General features: G+C 31.7%; 1 protein-coding gene and 1 long non-coding RNA gene across 5 annotated transcripts; one reads left to right on the forward strand and one right to left on the reverse strand.

Annotated features, from left to right (window-relative positions):
- The first annotated feature begins 4,744 nt into the window (after positions 1–4,744).
- On the forward strand, positions 4,745–8,028 carry LOC112589751 (uncharacterized). 4 transcript variants are annotated; one of them, XM_025304197.1, is made up of 8 exons: positions 4,750–4,924; positions 5,010–5,232; positions 5,737–6,373; positions 6,467–6,680; positions 6,782–6,832; positions 7,102–7,206; positions 7,400–7,459; positions 7,530–8,028. In XM_025304197.1, exons 3-8 carry the CDS (start codon positions 6,197–6,199, stop codon positions 7,838–7,840), a joined length of 918 nt encoding a protein of 305 aa, XP_025159982.1. In that variant the 5' UTR covers positions 4,750–4,924; positions 5,010–5,232; positions 5,737–6,196; the 3' UTR covers positions 7,841–8,028. The 4 variants fall into 4 exon arrangements, with proteins under 4 accessions (XP_025159985.1, XP_025159982.1, XP_025159984.1 ...); XM_025304199.1 differs by having other exon boundaries at positions 5,991–6,373; XM_025304198.1 differs by having other exon boundaries at positions 5,010–5,203.
- Positions 8,029–8,134: 106 nt separating this feature from the next.
- On the reverse strand, positions 8,135–10,555 carry LOC112589752 (uncharacterized). The gene is made up of 4 exons (XR_003113758.1): positions 10,305–10,555; positions 8,880–9,176; positions 8,568–8,776; positions 8,135–8,484 (listed from the first exon to the last, which is right to left on the reverse strand). It is a non-coding gene; the product is annotated as an uncharacterized LOC112589752 (long non-coding RNA).
- Between the last annotated feature and the right edge of the window lie 4,692 nt (positions 10,556–15,247).

Here is a 15,247-nt window from a genome sequence, read left to right on the forward strand (position 1 = left end):
TAAAAAATTCACGAAAAGTCATAGTTAAGAGTGTTGTTTATTATAACAGAACTTCTTTTCGATGAAAATATACAAATTTTGATATTTTTCTCAATTTGAAATAAATGAAAAATTTTTAATTAAAAAGAAGCGTAACAATTTGTGTATTTTCATCGCGAAAACAAGTTCTATTAAAATGAACATTACTTTAAACTATAATTTCGTGAATTTTTTACAATCTGATGTATATTACAATTTATATTGTATCCAATTTTAATTATTAATGTTTTAGACTAACTTTTGGAAGAGATGAGATGTCCATTTTTTTTTTAATTTATATTAAAAATTTGAGTAATTCAATATTTGTATGTGTTTCAAACGTGAATAGCATAAATATCAAATTATTTCAATAATTTCAAATAAAAGTTATAAAAATTTTATTTTTAATTACAATTAATTAAACAATTGGATATCCGTAATATTCATATTTGTAACAAATATGCGAGACAACATTTTTATCATAAAACTATTTTATTCAATTGGATAGAATAAACATACTTGAAATTTCAAGTATTCGTAATAGTTATTAACAGTCAATTAGAAAGTAATTTTATTAAAAGTACATTTACTTTTATATAAACTATTTTTATTAAATTTTAAAAATATATATATTTTCGTAAATATATATTTCTTTTTATTACAAATAACAAACATATATTTTTAAATATATGTAACATATATTATAAAAAAAAGAAGCAACGTTTCTGTACAAACTGTAAATAAAAACGAAAATAAAATTTGGAAACGTTGTAATGAAATCGACATTACACATTAAAATAAACACGAAAAAAAATGTCTGAAAACGTACATTACAATAAACTCACAAAAACTAAAAAAAAAACATCTGAGAACATACGTTATAATAAAATCACAAAAAGAAGATATTGAAATAATAATTATGATTGAAAAATGATAAAAACTGATAATATTTTAATAGAACCTCATCTATTTTAAAAGTATTAATTATTTTCGTCAGTCATTTATTCCGGCGGGCTTTCCTTTCTCTTCTCTCTGTTTTCTTTGTTTAGCAAAACGCAGCCATTCCGCCACTATATTATCAAATCCAGCCTCTGTTAAAGTAGAATGTTGTAAAGTAATTTCTCCTAAAAAAAAAATTAATGTGTTAGTATATATAAAATAATATTGGAATAATTTTTGGTTAACGGATGCTTTTAATAACGTGTAAAACATACTTCTCATTATTTTAATGAAATATAAATCGGAGACTTTAAAATTATTACGAATGCCTTTCCACGAACAATTAAGAGCGCACTCGTTTATGAATAGTTTTGACAGAGTGCGATGAATATTATCCCGAGGATTAATTCCTCCTATTTTGAACAGAAAGTCTTTCTATAAACAGTAATAAACAATTAGACAATTTAATATTTTATTATGGCAACACTTTATTTCAATAACACTGAAAAAAAAACCAATATGCAATGATGTACACTAACAAATTTTAAAAATGTACACTAAAAAAGAGCAATTGCAAATAGCGAAGCAATAATACAGTATCGAAATAAAACTACTATTGAAATAATTTCAGGATTTAATATCTACATACACAAGGAAAATTTATGTGATATGAACGAATTAATGTAAAATTAATGTAAAAACTTACGAATTGTATTACTGCTTCATCAGTATCGTGTAATAACGCTTCAAAGTCTCGTATGCTTTCAATTGTTTGTAATGGTAAAATTTTTGCGATTTTACTGTTCTAATCGCTGTTCCTTAAAACGGGAGTGCGAGTCGTCATTGCTTCTTCTATTCTGCTTACTCGTTGTTTCAAATCTTGTAATATTAAATTCGACGTTGCTTGCATACGTAACATTTCTTTTAAATATTCTGCAATACAATAATTAATATTACACCTATTACTAAAGTTATTAATAAAGTATGTTATAGATAAAATACAAAATAATGTTAGATATTTGTAATTCAAATTATATACGCACACACTTATATAATAGCTGCTATTGAAGTAGTAGCCAAAAGCAAAACTACTTTTACTGATATGTATCATTACTTTTCTTCAATGTATCTTTATATTGTTCTGTGTCTTTTTAAAATTTTACGAAGCACCGGATTCCATTAGGAGAATTATTCCAATTGATATCAGTGACGGAGTGTGTGAATTGTCAAAACATCTTTTATAAATTGCAAATATTCTCCTAAATGCCTAATCAGATTAGGGATTGGAGATTGAAGACTGTGAATTGAAGGTTAAAATTAGATTAATTGGAATAAAAGTAACCAAGATCGAAGTTCGTCGAAATCTAATGTTCAATCCAATTCTCAATCATCGATACATTATCTAATATGAGTATAATAGGATCTGATGACCTGTAAAATTTTAAAGAAGCATAGGACATAATATAAGAATGCATTGAAGACATGTTATGATATATATCAATAAAAGTAGTTTATTTTTTGGTTCAATTTCAATAGCACCAGCAATGGCAAAAAGTTTGGACAAAAGTGACAATAAAAAATATTGAAACATCTTTCTTATTAATGGAATGACTTTTTTTAGGGACTTAGACTTATTTCCTAAAATTAAAGAACTCATCATAAGTGCATAGTTTTGTAATATGCAAAAGATGTTCAAAGCAACAGGGCATTCCATCGCGGATATTAAAAAAAATACTGCAGTGATGGAATGCACTTACTCCCACAAACTTTGAACAAGTTGTGGAACATGATATTATATGGAAAAAAATTTAATATTAAATATCATTAAAATAAAGTATTGCATTTTTTTATTTGTTGCTACTATTTCACTATTAACCATCGCGCGCGCGCACGCGTGTGTGTGTGTGTGTGTACAGAATATCTAGTAACTTGTGAAGCAGTCACGATGTACAGATAGAACAAATAACGGTGTACAAATAGGTCAAAATCATTAAAAAAATTATATACCATTTTGTAATTTTCTCAATATTTACTCCGTAATTAATGAAAATATATAAGCAAATGAGTACATAGGAAGCGGTAGAATAAGCTCTGTGTAAAAAAAAATGGCTTATTTCTTAGCAACGATAAGTAACAGTTGATTTTTCGGTGCGCGACCGTGTTATATACTGCATGTCATTCCGTCTCCAAATCAACTGTTACTCATCGTTACTAAGAGGTAAGCCAATTTTTGTGCACATAGAGTCCATTCTACCGCTTCCCGTGCGTTCATTCGTTTATATATCTTAATTAATTACAAAGTAAATATTGATAAAATTACAATATGGTATGTAACTTTTCTGATTATTTTTATCCGTTCTACCTATACACTGCGGCTGCTTGATGAGTTACGGAACACTCTGTACATTAATACATACTTTTTATATTTGGATCTTCTTGTACCTCTGCAGACGATGAAGCACACAATGAAGAACCTACAATGTTTAGACATATTAATGTTATACTGTTAAAACTTATTTTTGTTGATTTCAATAATGTGTACTTACTTTCCATTACTATAGGTATATCGTATGATTGTACATCGTCGGATGCTTCATAGGTTTTTATTTGTTCTGGAAATATATACAGTATTATAATAATGAATATTACATATCACATTGATAATAACAGTACATACCGTTATGACGTTGTGACATTGAAATGTCGTTTCTATTATTATTCCTCACATTAATATCTTCATTAATATTATATATATCACTGCATGTTAAGTCACCCGGAAATGATGGAATGGCAGAAACTATTTTTCTTGTATTAATTGATCTCTCTGCACACAAAATATTATGATATATCCTCCCTTGCGTAGAAGCCTTTACTACTTTTTTCAGAATCTATCATTTTAGTATGTGGTAGACTCATCTTTCTAGTACGGCAAAGATTTATTTTTTGTCTGTTATTAGAAAAGCTAAGAAATGCATTTGTAATTATAGAAAAGACGGTCCTCACCTCTGTGACAGATTTCCTAACCTAAACTATATCGTCAACTGTAACAATTATCTTGCTCCACAAAGCAGAACGACGATTTTTTCAAGTATAAAACTTGTTTGTCTTGCAAAAACGCGTCGATTAATTATTTTTTTGTCGAAATCAGAGGTGAGGGGTGGAAGTCTTCTATATAATTATCACATCATTTAATGATAGTGTCTATTTATGCAATAATATTCAGAATCATAAACCACAATTATCTGCAAGTATCATTATGTATATAATTACAAATTGCAGCATTCTCCATATTGCATTCTGGTAATTAATATTTGCTTATAAATTTTTGTAAAATTTGTTTTAACAATTTGACCAAAGGTGCACCGTAAACATGAGTAAACAATATAAATATCTGTAATAACTATATTTACAAATATTTACATCATTTAATGATGTAAATATAACGTACCTTTGGTCAAACTATTAAAACAGCTTTCACTGAATAAGCAATTTTCCGAACAGCGGTTTAGCAAGATATGAAAAAAATATTAGCCAAAAATTAAGTAAAAATTCTAGTTTGCATTACATGTAAAAAATTTGTAATATATGTCAACTGATTATTTAAAGATGATATGGATTACCTTATAAATAACGTCGTTCAATATTCACTACTTCTTGATTCCTTCCTGAGATCATTGAACTATATAACTAACTGGAAGGGGCGCTGGCCTGGTAGGGGCCGCGGCTAGAGAGAGAGAATATCCAAATAGTATCTCCGTTTTTGTCTGTCACGTATTACCTGAGCTAAAAACGTAAGCTCACATGTCACATCATGTCACTTGCGCTGTGTTACATAGTAAGGAGAGCGTAGTTTAAATTAATATAATTAAAAGGTTGAGTATATATATATATATATAATGGTAAAACATTGCAATATAAAAAACTGCAAAAATGTCTGAAATCCAAACGAAAGAATGACATTTCACAGGTAAATAGTCGAACTCCAGATAACCTCCAGATAACCTAACCTGATATATTTCTAATGTACAAATGTATTAATTAATTTTATTTAGCTTTCCTGTGACGAATGAAGAACTCGCAACAAAATGGATGGAAAATATTCCTGAAGGGTTGCTGCAAAATCATACAAAATCGACATTTATTTGTAGTGAACGTTTTAAGAAAGAATGTTATACAGTTGGTTCATTCTTTCAAAGAACATTAAAAAAGAATGCGGTACCAACTATTTTTCGAGAGACCGAAGAAAGTAAAGAAAATATTAACATTTGTCAAGTGGTGAGTTGCATAAATTTTATTTAAGTTTATAGCATATTTCCATCATTTTGTAAAAATGTGTAATATGCTAAGAAAGAAATACGAAGGGCCCAAATGCAAGAAGTCAAGTGCAAAATATATATTCTATTAATAAATTCAACGCTAAATGTGTGAATGTAAGACATAAGCAAAGCAGTCGTATACCACAATCCTCCTCAATGCAATACAGTAGATTAACGTTATGTATAAAGCAATATTGTACATACATATAAATTGCAGAAACTACTTTCTTCACATATTATGTTAATGTTTTGTATTGCACTGAGGACGGTTATGATCGAAATATTAGCTTATGTTGAATATTCACACACATACATTGAGCATTGAATTTATTAATAGAATATTTCATATACAACTTCTTACATTTGGCTTTTATTTATTTCTAAATTAACTTCTTGTTTCGACATTATCTGAATCATAAATTATTTCTATTTGTAAAATATCATATTGTTCGTTATGCCATAGATACAAACAAGTAGACTACGGGCCGTATTCATAGTCGAGTCTCAAGGCGATACTGAAGATCGTCTTAGTCAAGATTATCTTATTGAATGAAGATCACCTTAAAATCGATATAATTCATAAACATATATTAAGATAATCTTTGCGAAGAAGTTTTTGCCTAAGAAACTCTTATTCTATTTGAGAATATCTTCGCAAAGATTTGCTTAAGATGATACTTATTGATCATTCGGCTATTTCCGTATTATTTCTTTTAGGCCAACCAATAAAAATGATCCTTCCTTTGAGCTGAAGTGGTTAAAACAAGAGTGGTCTGTTCTTTTTAACTGTACTACTACACAGTGCAACAAGTTAAAGTGGACATGTGAGAAATGTGATACATTTGATTAGAAGAATTAACAAATTTTTATTTGCTAGTTGTCTCATTGTAAGATTTCAATCTTTAAAATTAAAAAATTTGAAAATGTCGAAGAATAAACATTATACAACTGTGGAAAGAAAACTTTTCGTAGAGATATTAAAAGATTTTAAGCACGTCATTGAGGTTAAAAAAAGTGATTCTTCAACACTTCATGACAAAGAACTTGCATGGGCTGAAATTTGTAAGAGATGTAACGATTCTTCCATGATTATGCAAGAAGTAAATATAACAAAATTAATTATACTACGTACAGAAAAGTTTTGAAATACAGCTCTAAATATATTAGTGATATTAATGTTTTCCCTTTTGCAGCGTACAGTTCAACAGCTAAAGAAACTCTGGACAAATATTAAACAAACTCAAAGAGAATTATTAACTAAAGAAAAACAAGCTCGTCTAGCCACTGGTGGTGGCCCGCCACTACCAGAAATAAACATTGACCCTGATGTTGCCATAATAACACCACATCTTTTAAAAACAGCTCCTGTTCTATTTACATCTAATATGACAGAAAATGAGATAAATGGTAGGTAACTTTAAAAATATATTTAAAAATAAATAAAGAAACATAAGTAAGGCATATATATATATTTATGTATAAATTTCTTACTATTAAACATAATATAGACTGCGTTCCAATAATCATTGCCAAACATTGCCAGCCTTCACAAACTATAGGTATATTCCATTTCTCGCATGAAATGCATGATGCACACATTTATCTATAGTTCATATTACATATATTATAGAAAATGTTCACATTATGCGCTTCATGCTAGAAACGGAATCTTACAATTGATGTCACGTATATTAAATATTTTCAGCACTGTCAATAATTTTGAAACGGTCATAGTTGCACATGCTAAAGATATAATTTTACTAGATAGAAAGAATTTTACAAATATTTATTATAATTCATATATTAATATATTTTATTTATGATTCAGAGAAAGGAGAACATGTTTTGAACCTTTTAGTAAATGATGACATCTCATCATTATACGGGAGTAATGTTGATGAGCTGAATGATAAAGAAATTAACAAAACACAAGGTATTTTCGATTAAAATTAATTCAAAATTAAATTTACATATACCATACTATCTGCGAGAAGGTACATAATTTGTTAATTATATAGATTTTATTAATACTTTTATATTTACTCAATTATATACAATAGAAAAAATAAATACGTTTGTTTAAAAATATTGTCAAATAATTTAGATTCATTATTAACGATTTTCAGATATAATAATGGAAGAGATGATTGACAAAGAGAACCAAGATACTAATCTTTGTAATGAAGGTAGTATAAACTATTTTTTACTTATTTTATAGTGTTAATGAGAGGAAGTAACTAAATATTGTTTTTACAGTTTTTGAGCTGAAAGAAGAAAATAAATTGGATTTTGCCTGTATGCGACCAGTAAAAATAGCAAAAGGAAAGAGAAATATAAAAGAAAATTTTGTTAGCGAGGAAGATACTGTAAAGATAAAAAGAATAAAGCAAATTATAGAACAAGAGAAAGATATATCAGATATAAAAAAATTTCATGAGAAAAGAATTGCTACAATGAAAGAAAATCTTCAAACAGAATTATTTGCTTTACAAATTCGAGAAGCTACTGCGAAAGCTGAGTTAGCCGAGTTACAATTACAAAGGGAGAAAGAAAATATGCGTTTTTAAAAGAAGTCTGTAAAAGGAAATATCGAAGTCCATTTAACCAAAGAAATATTATAAGAGAAAGTTATTTATTTTTAGCTGCAAGAAATAATATTAAAGTATTGAATAATATAGATTAACCGTATTATGTTAGTGTCCGATAACTCACTGCACAGCCACGATGTATACAAAATATTTTTCACTTTGTTATATTTTGTTTTATTATAAAAGAAAATTTAAAAATTTTATTTTTAAAATATATATAATAATAATATATATAATTAACAGTGGAAATGTGCAACAAAAAGTAAGACTGAATAAAATTTACTTTGTTATTTTTTGTTCATTGTATAAGTTATGTAATAAGTTGTATAATAAACTATCTATACAGTCTCTCAATAAGTGCTTCTCGCATTACAAAATCCTCTCCCGGCTACCAGTGTGGTTCAATTGGTATTTCTATTTCATTATTTTCTTCAACTTCTTCTTTTGGTAACATATCATTAAAAATTAAAGACATGTTATGCAGCACAGCACACGCAACAACTATTGTTGTTGAACCAATTAACTTGTTGCTTAATCCTCTAGATAAGCACGGAAATCTACGTTTCCATATCCCAAATGTTCTTTCAACAATCTGACGTGTTCTTCCGTGAAGTACATTGTAACTGTAAAAAAATACATTTGTTTACTAACGTTTTATAAAAAAAAATATATATATAACCTAATGTAACCACAGAAAAATACTAACGCAATTTCCTCATCTGTTTGCGGATTCTGAATAGGAGTTAAAAGAAATAGTAAACAGGGATATCCTGCATCTCCTACTAGAATACCTGGCAACTGACGTTGAAAGTATTTCATGTATATAGCAGAATTTTGAAAAATTCTACTATCATGTTGGCTACCCGGCCATTTTGGAACAATGTCCAAAAATTCTGTTCTAGGCCCAACAACAGCCTACATATAAAAATATATTAAACCAATATATTTTAGTATAATGTACTTAATAACATTTTATTACAATTAATATGTGTGTATTTACATATGTTGCATTGCATACCTGTACATTTAATGATAGATATCCCTTTCGATTTCTATAAATTTCTTCTATGATCTGCAATTTGGTACCAACTAATCATACATGTGTACAATCAATAGCTCCATCAATCCCTGGTAAACCAATACCTCCAGCACGACGTCCTATATCTTTAAAAAGATTGTGATTTTCTCTTATAGCATCTGGTGTAGAAGACATTTTTATAAACCTATTGAATATCCTTGCTAACAATATGGATACTCGAAATACAACTCTTGATATAGTTGGTTGCGAGACAATAATTGTATCTCCAAGTACTGCCTGTAAAAATATAAAAAAAATATATATTATTTGCATTAATGAATCCAAAAGAATTATAATTATAAAATATTATTTGAAATAATTATGATAGATATCTCAATATATCCTAGCAGGATATAGCTTGGATAGCAACCTTTGACTTTGAGAGACTGTCAGCTTGTACCACCAGGTACAAGTAACAATGCCTCTCTTTGTAGTCGCCGTGCGCTCGGGATAGCATTAGAGATGTCGCTTCCGAACGACATCTCTCAACGTTATCTGGGGAGGGGAGAGTGTCGTGAGCGTGGAGCGTCAGATAGCTCAGTGGTCTAGAGCAGTCGCCCGGCAAGCGAAAGACCCGGGTTCGATTCCCGGTCCAGCGACTACCGTGCTCTCGATATTTTTCTCTCCTCAGAACGAAAAATGAGATGCAGGTCCCGAACGCACGGCGTCCCGTCGCCACCTAGTACGCCCTCCTTCTTTCATGGTGGATCCCCCTTCGGCGCGTTGCAAAACGTGTCCAAGCGCCCGGGGGCAGCCAAAATATGGCGTCGACCCCGGGGCTTATTTCTATTATTTGCACCGGATAAGGAGGGGCAACGGTGGAGGCCGGCATACATGGACAGCAGGTCTTAAAAGGATAGCAACCTTTGACTTTGAGAGACTGTCAGCTTGTACCACCAGGTACAAGTAACAATGCCTCTCTCTGTAGTCGCCGTGCGCTCGGGATAGCACTAGAGATGTCGCTTCCGAACGACATCTCTCAACGTTATTTGGGGAGGGGAGAGTGTCGTGAGCGTGGAGCGTCAGATAGCTCAGTGGTCTAGAGCAAGTCGCCCGGCAAGCGAAAGACCCGGGTTCGATTCCCGGTCTAGCGACTACCGCGCTCTCGATATTTTTCTCTCCTCGGAACGAAAAATGAAATGCAGGTCCCGAACGCACGGCGTCCCGTCGCCACCTAGTACGCCCTCCTTCTTTCATGATCATCAAAACACATCATAGGGATATCTTACAGAAGTTGTAATATCTTTAGGATATGCTTATGATATATTTTGGATATTTCTGCTGTGGTATAAATTTATCATGTATAATATATACTATATATAATAACTTATTGCATGTATAATTAAATATTTTATCTTCTCTAACCTGAAAACTGCCTGTAGCGTAGAACCGTAGACAAATTAACAATTGATATACCGGACGTATTGGAAGACCACGATTATTATTGCGTGCAAGTCCTTCTTCAATTTCTGGCAAAATTCCGTGTATTACAGATTCTTTATTAAATCTAAAACGCCTTTTAAATTCTTTGTTACTATAAAAGTGAAACGGATCGAACCAGTCTCTAATATATCTTTTCGGAACACGCACGTCTCTTTCATCGCTATTATCATCGCTATTAATATCCTCTATTTCTAAATCATTATGTAAATCAATTATATTTACCACTTCCATATTAAAAAATAAATTTGTTTAACTACGGACAAAATAGCTACACAAGCACTGAGCATTACTAATATTTTAAGTCTACTTTTAACATGACTTGATGAAGACCGCCTTATTTAACTATATATACGTCGAATAAGATAATCTTGAACGACTATGAATTTGGTAGTAATAAGATAACTTTAAGTCAATGCTTATATGAAATAAGATTAGTTTATGAATAATATTAAGAGGTTTTAAAATAAGATAGTCTTCGAACAGTTTTGCCTTCAGGTTTTGCTCAAGTCTTCGCTTATTTGTTGATTATGAATGTAGAGAATGTCTTGAGACCAAACTTAAGGCGGTCCTCAAAATAAGAATCGACTATGAATACCACCCTACATGCATCCCAACAACATAATAATGAACTCAGTATTGAGTTGTCCCCAAATGATGCTAGTGTACCTTACCTGGTAGTAGGTAGTACCTTACCTGATTCAAGAATGGTATTCACAATGGCGTTTATTACGGATAATAATTGTTATATACATACATATATATTGCGAGATATGTCGCAGTTGGAAATAATTGCTTGTAGATTATTTTAAAATTACTTATGTTGAAGGTCAATGAAAGCAGAATTACTACAATGAAAGATAACGCGGTACAAGTGGAAGTGGTGTGTCTTTCCTGAAATCACCAAAAAGAAAAAGAATGACGGATGTTGGAACACAAATAGAAGAGGTACAGTCTTGTAAAAAAATAAAGAAAGATGTTGCAGTTCAAGTAGAGAAACGACTGTTACTTCTATCTCCAAAGGAAGCACAAACGAAGAGGAGACTTGTAATATTGCAAAAACGTTTAAGACGAAGAGACAAATCCATAGCATCCATGAAAGCATTAATAGCTCATCTAAAACAAAATGATAAATGTACTGACGCATTAGAGCAGGCATTAGAAAATAATTTTACAGGATTAACCTTATATTTAATAAAAAATGAATTAAAAAATGAAAAAGTTTCTCCTTCTCGCAGAAGGTATTCAGATGAGATAAAGCAGTTTGCATTAACGCTTTCATTTTACTCTCCAAAGGCATATTCATTTGTACAAAAAAAGTTGCATTTGCCACATTCAGCAACATTGCGAAAATGGATGAGTACCTATAAATGTGATGTTGGTTTTCTGACTGAAGTTGTTCAATTTTTAAAACAAGAAGTTTGTGAGAAAACGTACCTAAAAAACGTTGCTTTAATTTTTGACTCAATGGCTATCCGTAGTCATTGTATGACGCACAAAATGACAAATTCCGAGGATATATAGATTATGGCAATATTGCGGTGGAAAATAAGGAAGAGTTAGCCAAAGAAGCTCTAGTCTTTCAGATAGTATCATATACATATAGATTTAAATGTCCAATTGCTTATTTTTACGTTAATAAATTAAATGCTGATCTCCAAGCACAGTTATTAATCCATGCAATTAAAGTTCTACAGGAAATAGGAATAACCGTATGATCAATAACATGTGATGGATGTGGGACTAATAAAAAAACTTTTGAAATACTTGGTTACTATTTTTCCAAAGAACCATTTACAACAATGTTTCGACATCTAACACATAATAGTAATATATTAGGTTATTCGGAAAGTTCGTTTCAAATTTTTTAAATAAATTAAGAGCGCAATATTTTACGCAAAGAGGAACTTTATTGAAGCAAATATGTACCGTTTTGTTCAACGACCTTGGCCCATCTTTCAGGAAGCTGCATGATGCCTTTGCTCCAAAATAAAGGTTTCTTATTGGCGAAGAATTTATCAAGACGACTTTTCAGGACTTTCAAAGACTCGAATTTCTTGTCCCGAAGAAAATTTTTTAAAGAAAGAAATAGATAGTAATCAGATGGGGCAAGGTTGGGAGAATATGGAGGATGAGGAAGAACATCCCATTCGAAGTCTAACAGCTTCCTACGGATAGACATTGCGACGTGAGGTCTGGCGTTATCATGATGGAAAACAATTCCACGCCTGTTGGCCAATTCAGGGCGCTTCCGTGCGATGGCAGTCTTCAGTTCGTCTAGTTGAAGGCTGTACTTTGCCGCGTTGATGGTTTCGTTTGGTTGAAGAAGTTCATAATATACCACGCCCTTAAAATCCCACCAGATACTCAGAAGAGTCTTTGGAGCGTGAAGCCCCGGCTGAAGAGGCGTGAAGCCCCGGCTTGGCCACTGTTTGCGTAGACGCGTCGCTAGTTCCCCACGACCTCTTGCGGCTAACATAATTGTATAGGATCCAACTTTCATCGCCTGTTATGATCCTCTTCAAGAACGGTTCTTTTTGGTGCCGTTGAAGCAGCATATCGCAGACGTTCACATGTTCCAGCAACTGCCGTTCATTCATTTCGTGTGGCACCCACACATCCAGTCGACTTGAGAATCCTAGCTTCTTCAGATGGTCATGCACGGTGGAAACAGACTTGTGCAGAGTGTCGGCGAGTTCTCTAACTGTCACTCGAGGATTTTCGTGCACGAGATCCATAAAAAGCGTTTCATCAACCTCCTGAGGCCGGCCTAAGTGAACTTGATCTTCCATGTTGAAATCGCCAGCTTCGTATCTTCGATACCATCTTTGAACTGTCTGGTGAGTGACGCAGGCATCTCCATATACTGAGAACATCTCATTCAGGGTCTGCGAAGCCGTGAAGCCACGTTTAAAGCAATATAGCATTACATGACGAAAATGGACTTTTTGGTTCTCCATTTTTCAAACTGATTTCTGACGAAATAGTTGCACTTAGGAAGATTTGCGAAGTTTCCTTAGCGGGCTCATAGATCCGGGAATGTTTGTTGTTGTCAAACATAAAATCGTTTAGAGCGCCCTCGTTCTTACTGATTACATAGAAATGTGGAGCGCGCGAAATTTGAAACGAACTTTCCGAACAACCTAATACATTGCATACTCGACCCGTGTCACATAATTAAATTGAGTAGGAACATTTTTGCTGAAAGTAATATCAATAGCCCACAAGGGAAAATAGATTTTAATTTAAAAAAAAAATTGCATTCATTACAAGAAGAAGAAGATTTCAAGCTAGCAAATAAAATAAGTGGTGCACATATTTCATTTTTTAATAAAAAAATGAATGTTCGATTGGCCGCACAAACTATAAGTAGCAGTGTTGCAGACGTTATCGATTTTCTAAGACTAGTGGTAATAAGGATTTTCAAGGTAGCGAAGCCACTTGCGAATTTTTGAGAATATTTGATAGATTATTCGATATGATGAATACACGAAATTCGTTTGGAAAAAATTATAAAGCGCCCATAAGAAAAGAAAATTTAAAACTGTTTAAGGAAATTTTTGATTCCAGTGTTTCGTATATCTCGTCATTAAAAGTTAATGACGTTCCTGTATTTCGTTGTAATAAGAAAACTTTTGCTCTAGGATTTATTTTAGATGCATCTAGTTTTGTTTATCTCGCAAATGATCTATTTTCAATGCCAACTTATATTATAGTTTACATTATATCCTACCTTACAAGTGTTCTCAAAATAATTTAGAGCTCTACTTTTCGTGTATCAGAAATCAAGGTAGTTGGAATGACAATCCCAATTGCTTGCAATTTAAGTGGGCTTTACGTAAATTGCTTTTTAAAAATAAAATTTGTGCAAGCGTAAATGCAAACTGCATCATTGATACTTCTAATCTACCAGCAATATTCAAATTTCAAAATCAAAAACATGTTTCAAACGTTAAAAAAAATACTGAAGATATTAAACAATTAAATGACTTAACTGAAATGTTAGACAACATCGAGCTTTCTATGTTTGTACAAAATATTTTGCATTACATAGGAGGATATGTAGTACATAAACTAGCATCTCAAATTACATGCATGCACTGCATTAACATGATTTTAGCAAAAAGACACGATCATACATATTGCGTTCAAACTAATACCTCAAGTGCATTTACAAGTTTCATTAATAGAAGTAAACTTAGCTATCCGTCTAAAGCTGTGGAGCAAATTATTTCAGTTACAGAGAAATATTTCAAAGCACAAATTATTAAGGAGGGAATATCTTCTAAATATTTTAAATCTAATATTGTAAGAAATGTTACGCAGATACTTGAACCAAAATTACCTTCATTATTTTATCCACCGCATCCAGTTGTAGATACAATTTCAGATTCGCATGAACTATATTTAATATCACATATCGCTGAACAGTATGCTACAATAATATATTCGTATTCAAAAAAGATTAGTTCCAAGTTATTAGGACGGCATGAAACAATGCGACAAAAGTTGCACAAAACTATTCTTTTCTATCATATTTAATGTATAAATATATAGTTGCATGCGCGCCCGCCGTATCCCAGATAGCCAAATCTGTTCTGCCAAATAAAGTCAAAGATTTGCTTACAAGATTTGTTGGCAAATTTAGTACAAATTTGGAATAAACCTTGTTTTATCAAAAAATGTCCACAAATTGGTAGCATTTATGTAGCAAAGTTTGCGCACATAACATGATACCAAATTGACGCCAAGTAACACGCAATGCTTGCTACCAAAATTGACAGCAAATTGGCGTCAAACATCGAGCACACCTTGGGTACGCCACTTGATGCCAAATTAATGCCAAATAACGAGCAAACTTTGGCGCC

This window comes from Harpegnathos saltator, unplaced genomic scaffold (assembly GCF_003227715.2).
Source record: "Harpegnathos saltator strain DR-91 unplaced genomic scaffold, Hsal_v8.6 scaffold597, whole genome shotgun sequence".
In the NCBI taxonomy this organism is placed as follows: domain Eukaryota; kingdom Metazoa; phylum Arthropoda; class Insecta; order Hymenoptera; family Formicidae; genus Harpegnathos; species Harpegnathos saltator.

Coding starts and splice junctions, on each gene's coding strand:
- LOC112589751 (XM_025304197.1), top strand. CDS start 6,197: ATGTCGAAGAATAAACATTATACAACTGTGGAAAGAAAACTTTTCGTA. Junction 6,374..6,466: donor CTTCCATGATTATGCAAGAA/GTAAATATAACA, acceptor TCCCTTTTGCAG/CGTACAGTTCAACAGCTAAA. Junction 6,681..6,781: donor GACAGAAAATGAGATAAATG/GTAGGTAACTTT, acceptor AACATAATATAG/ACTGCGTTCCAATAATCATT.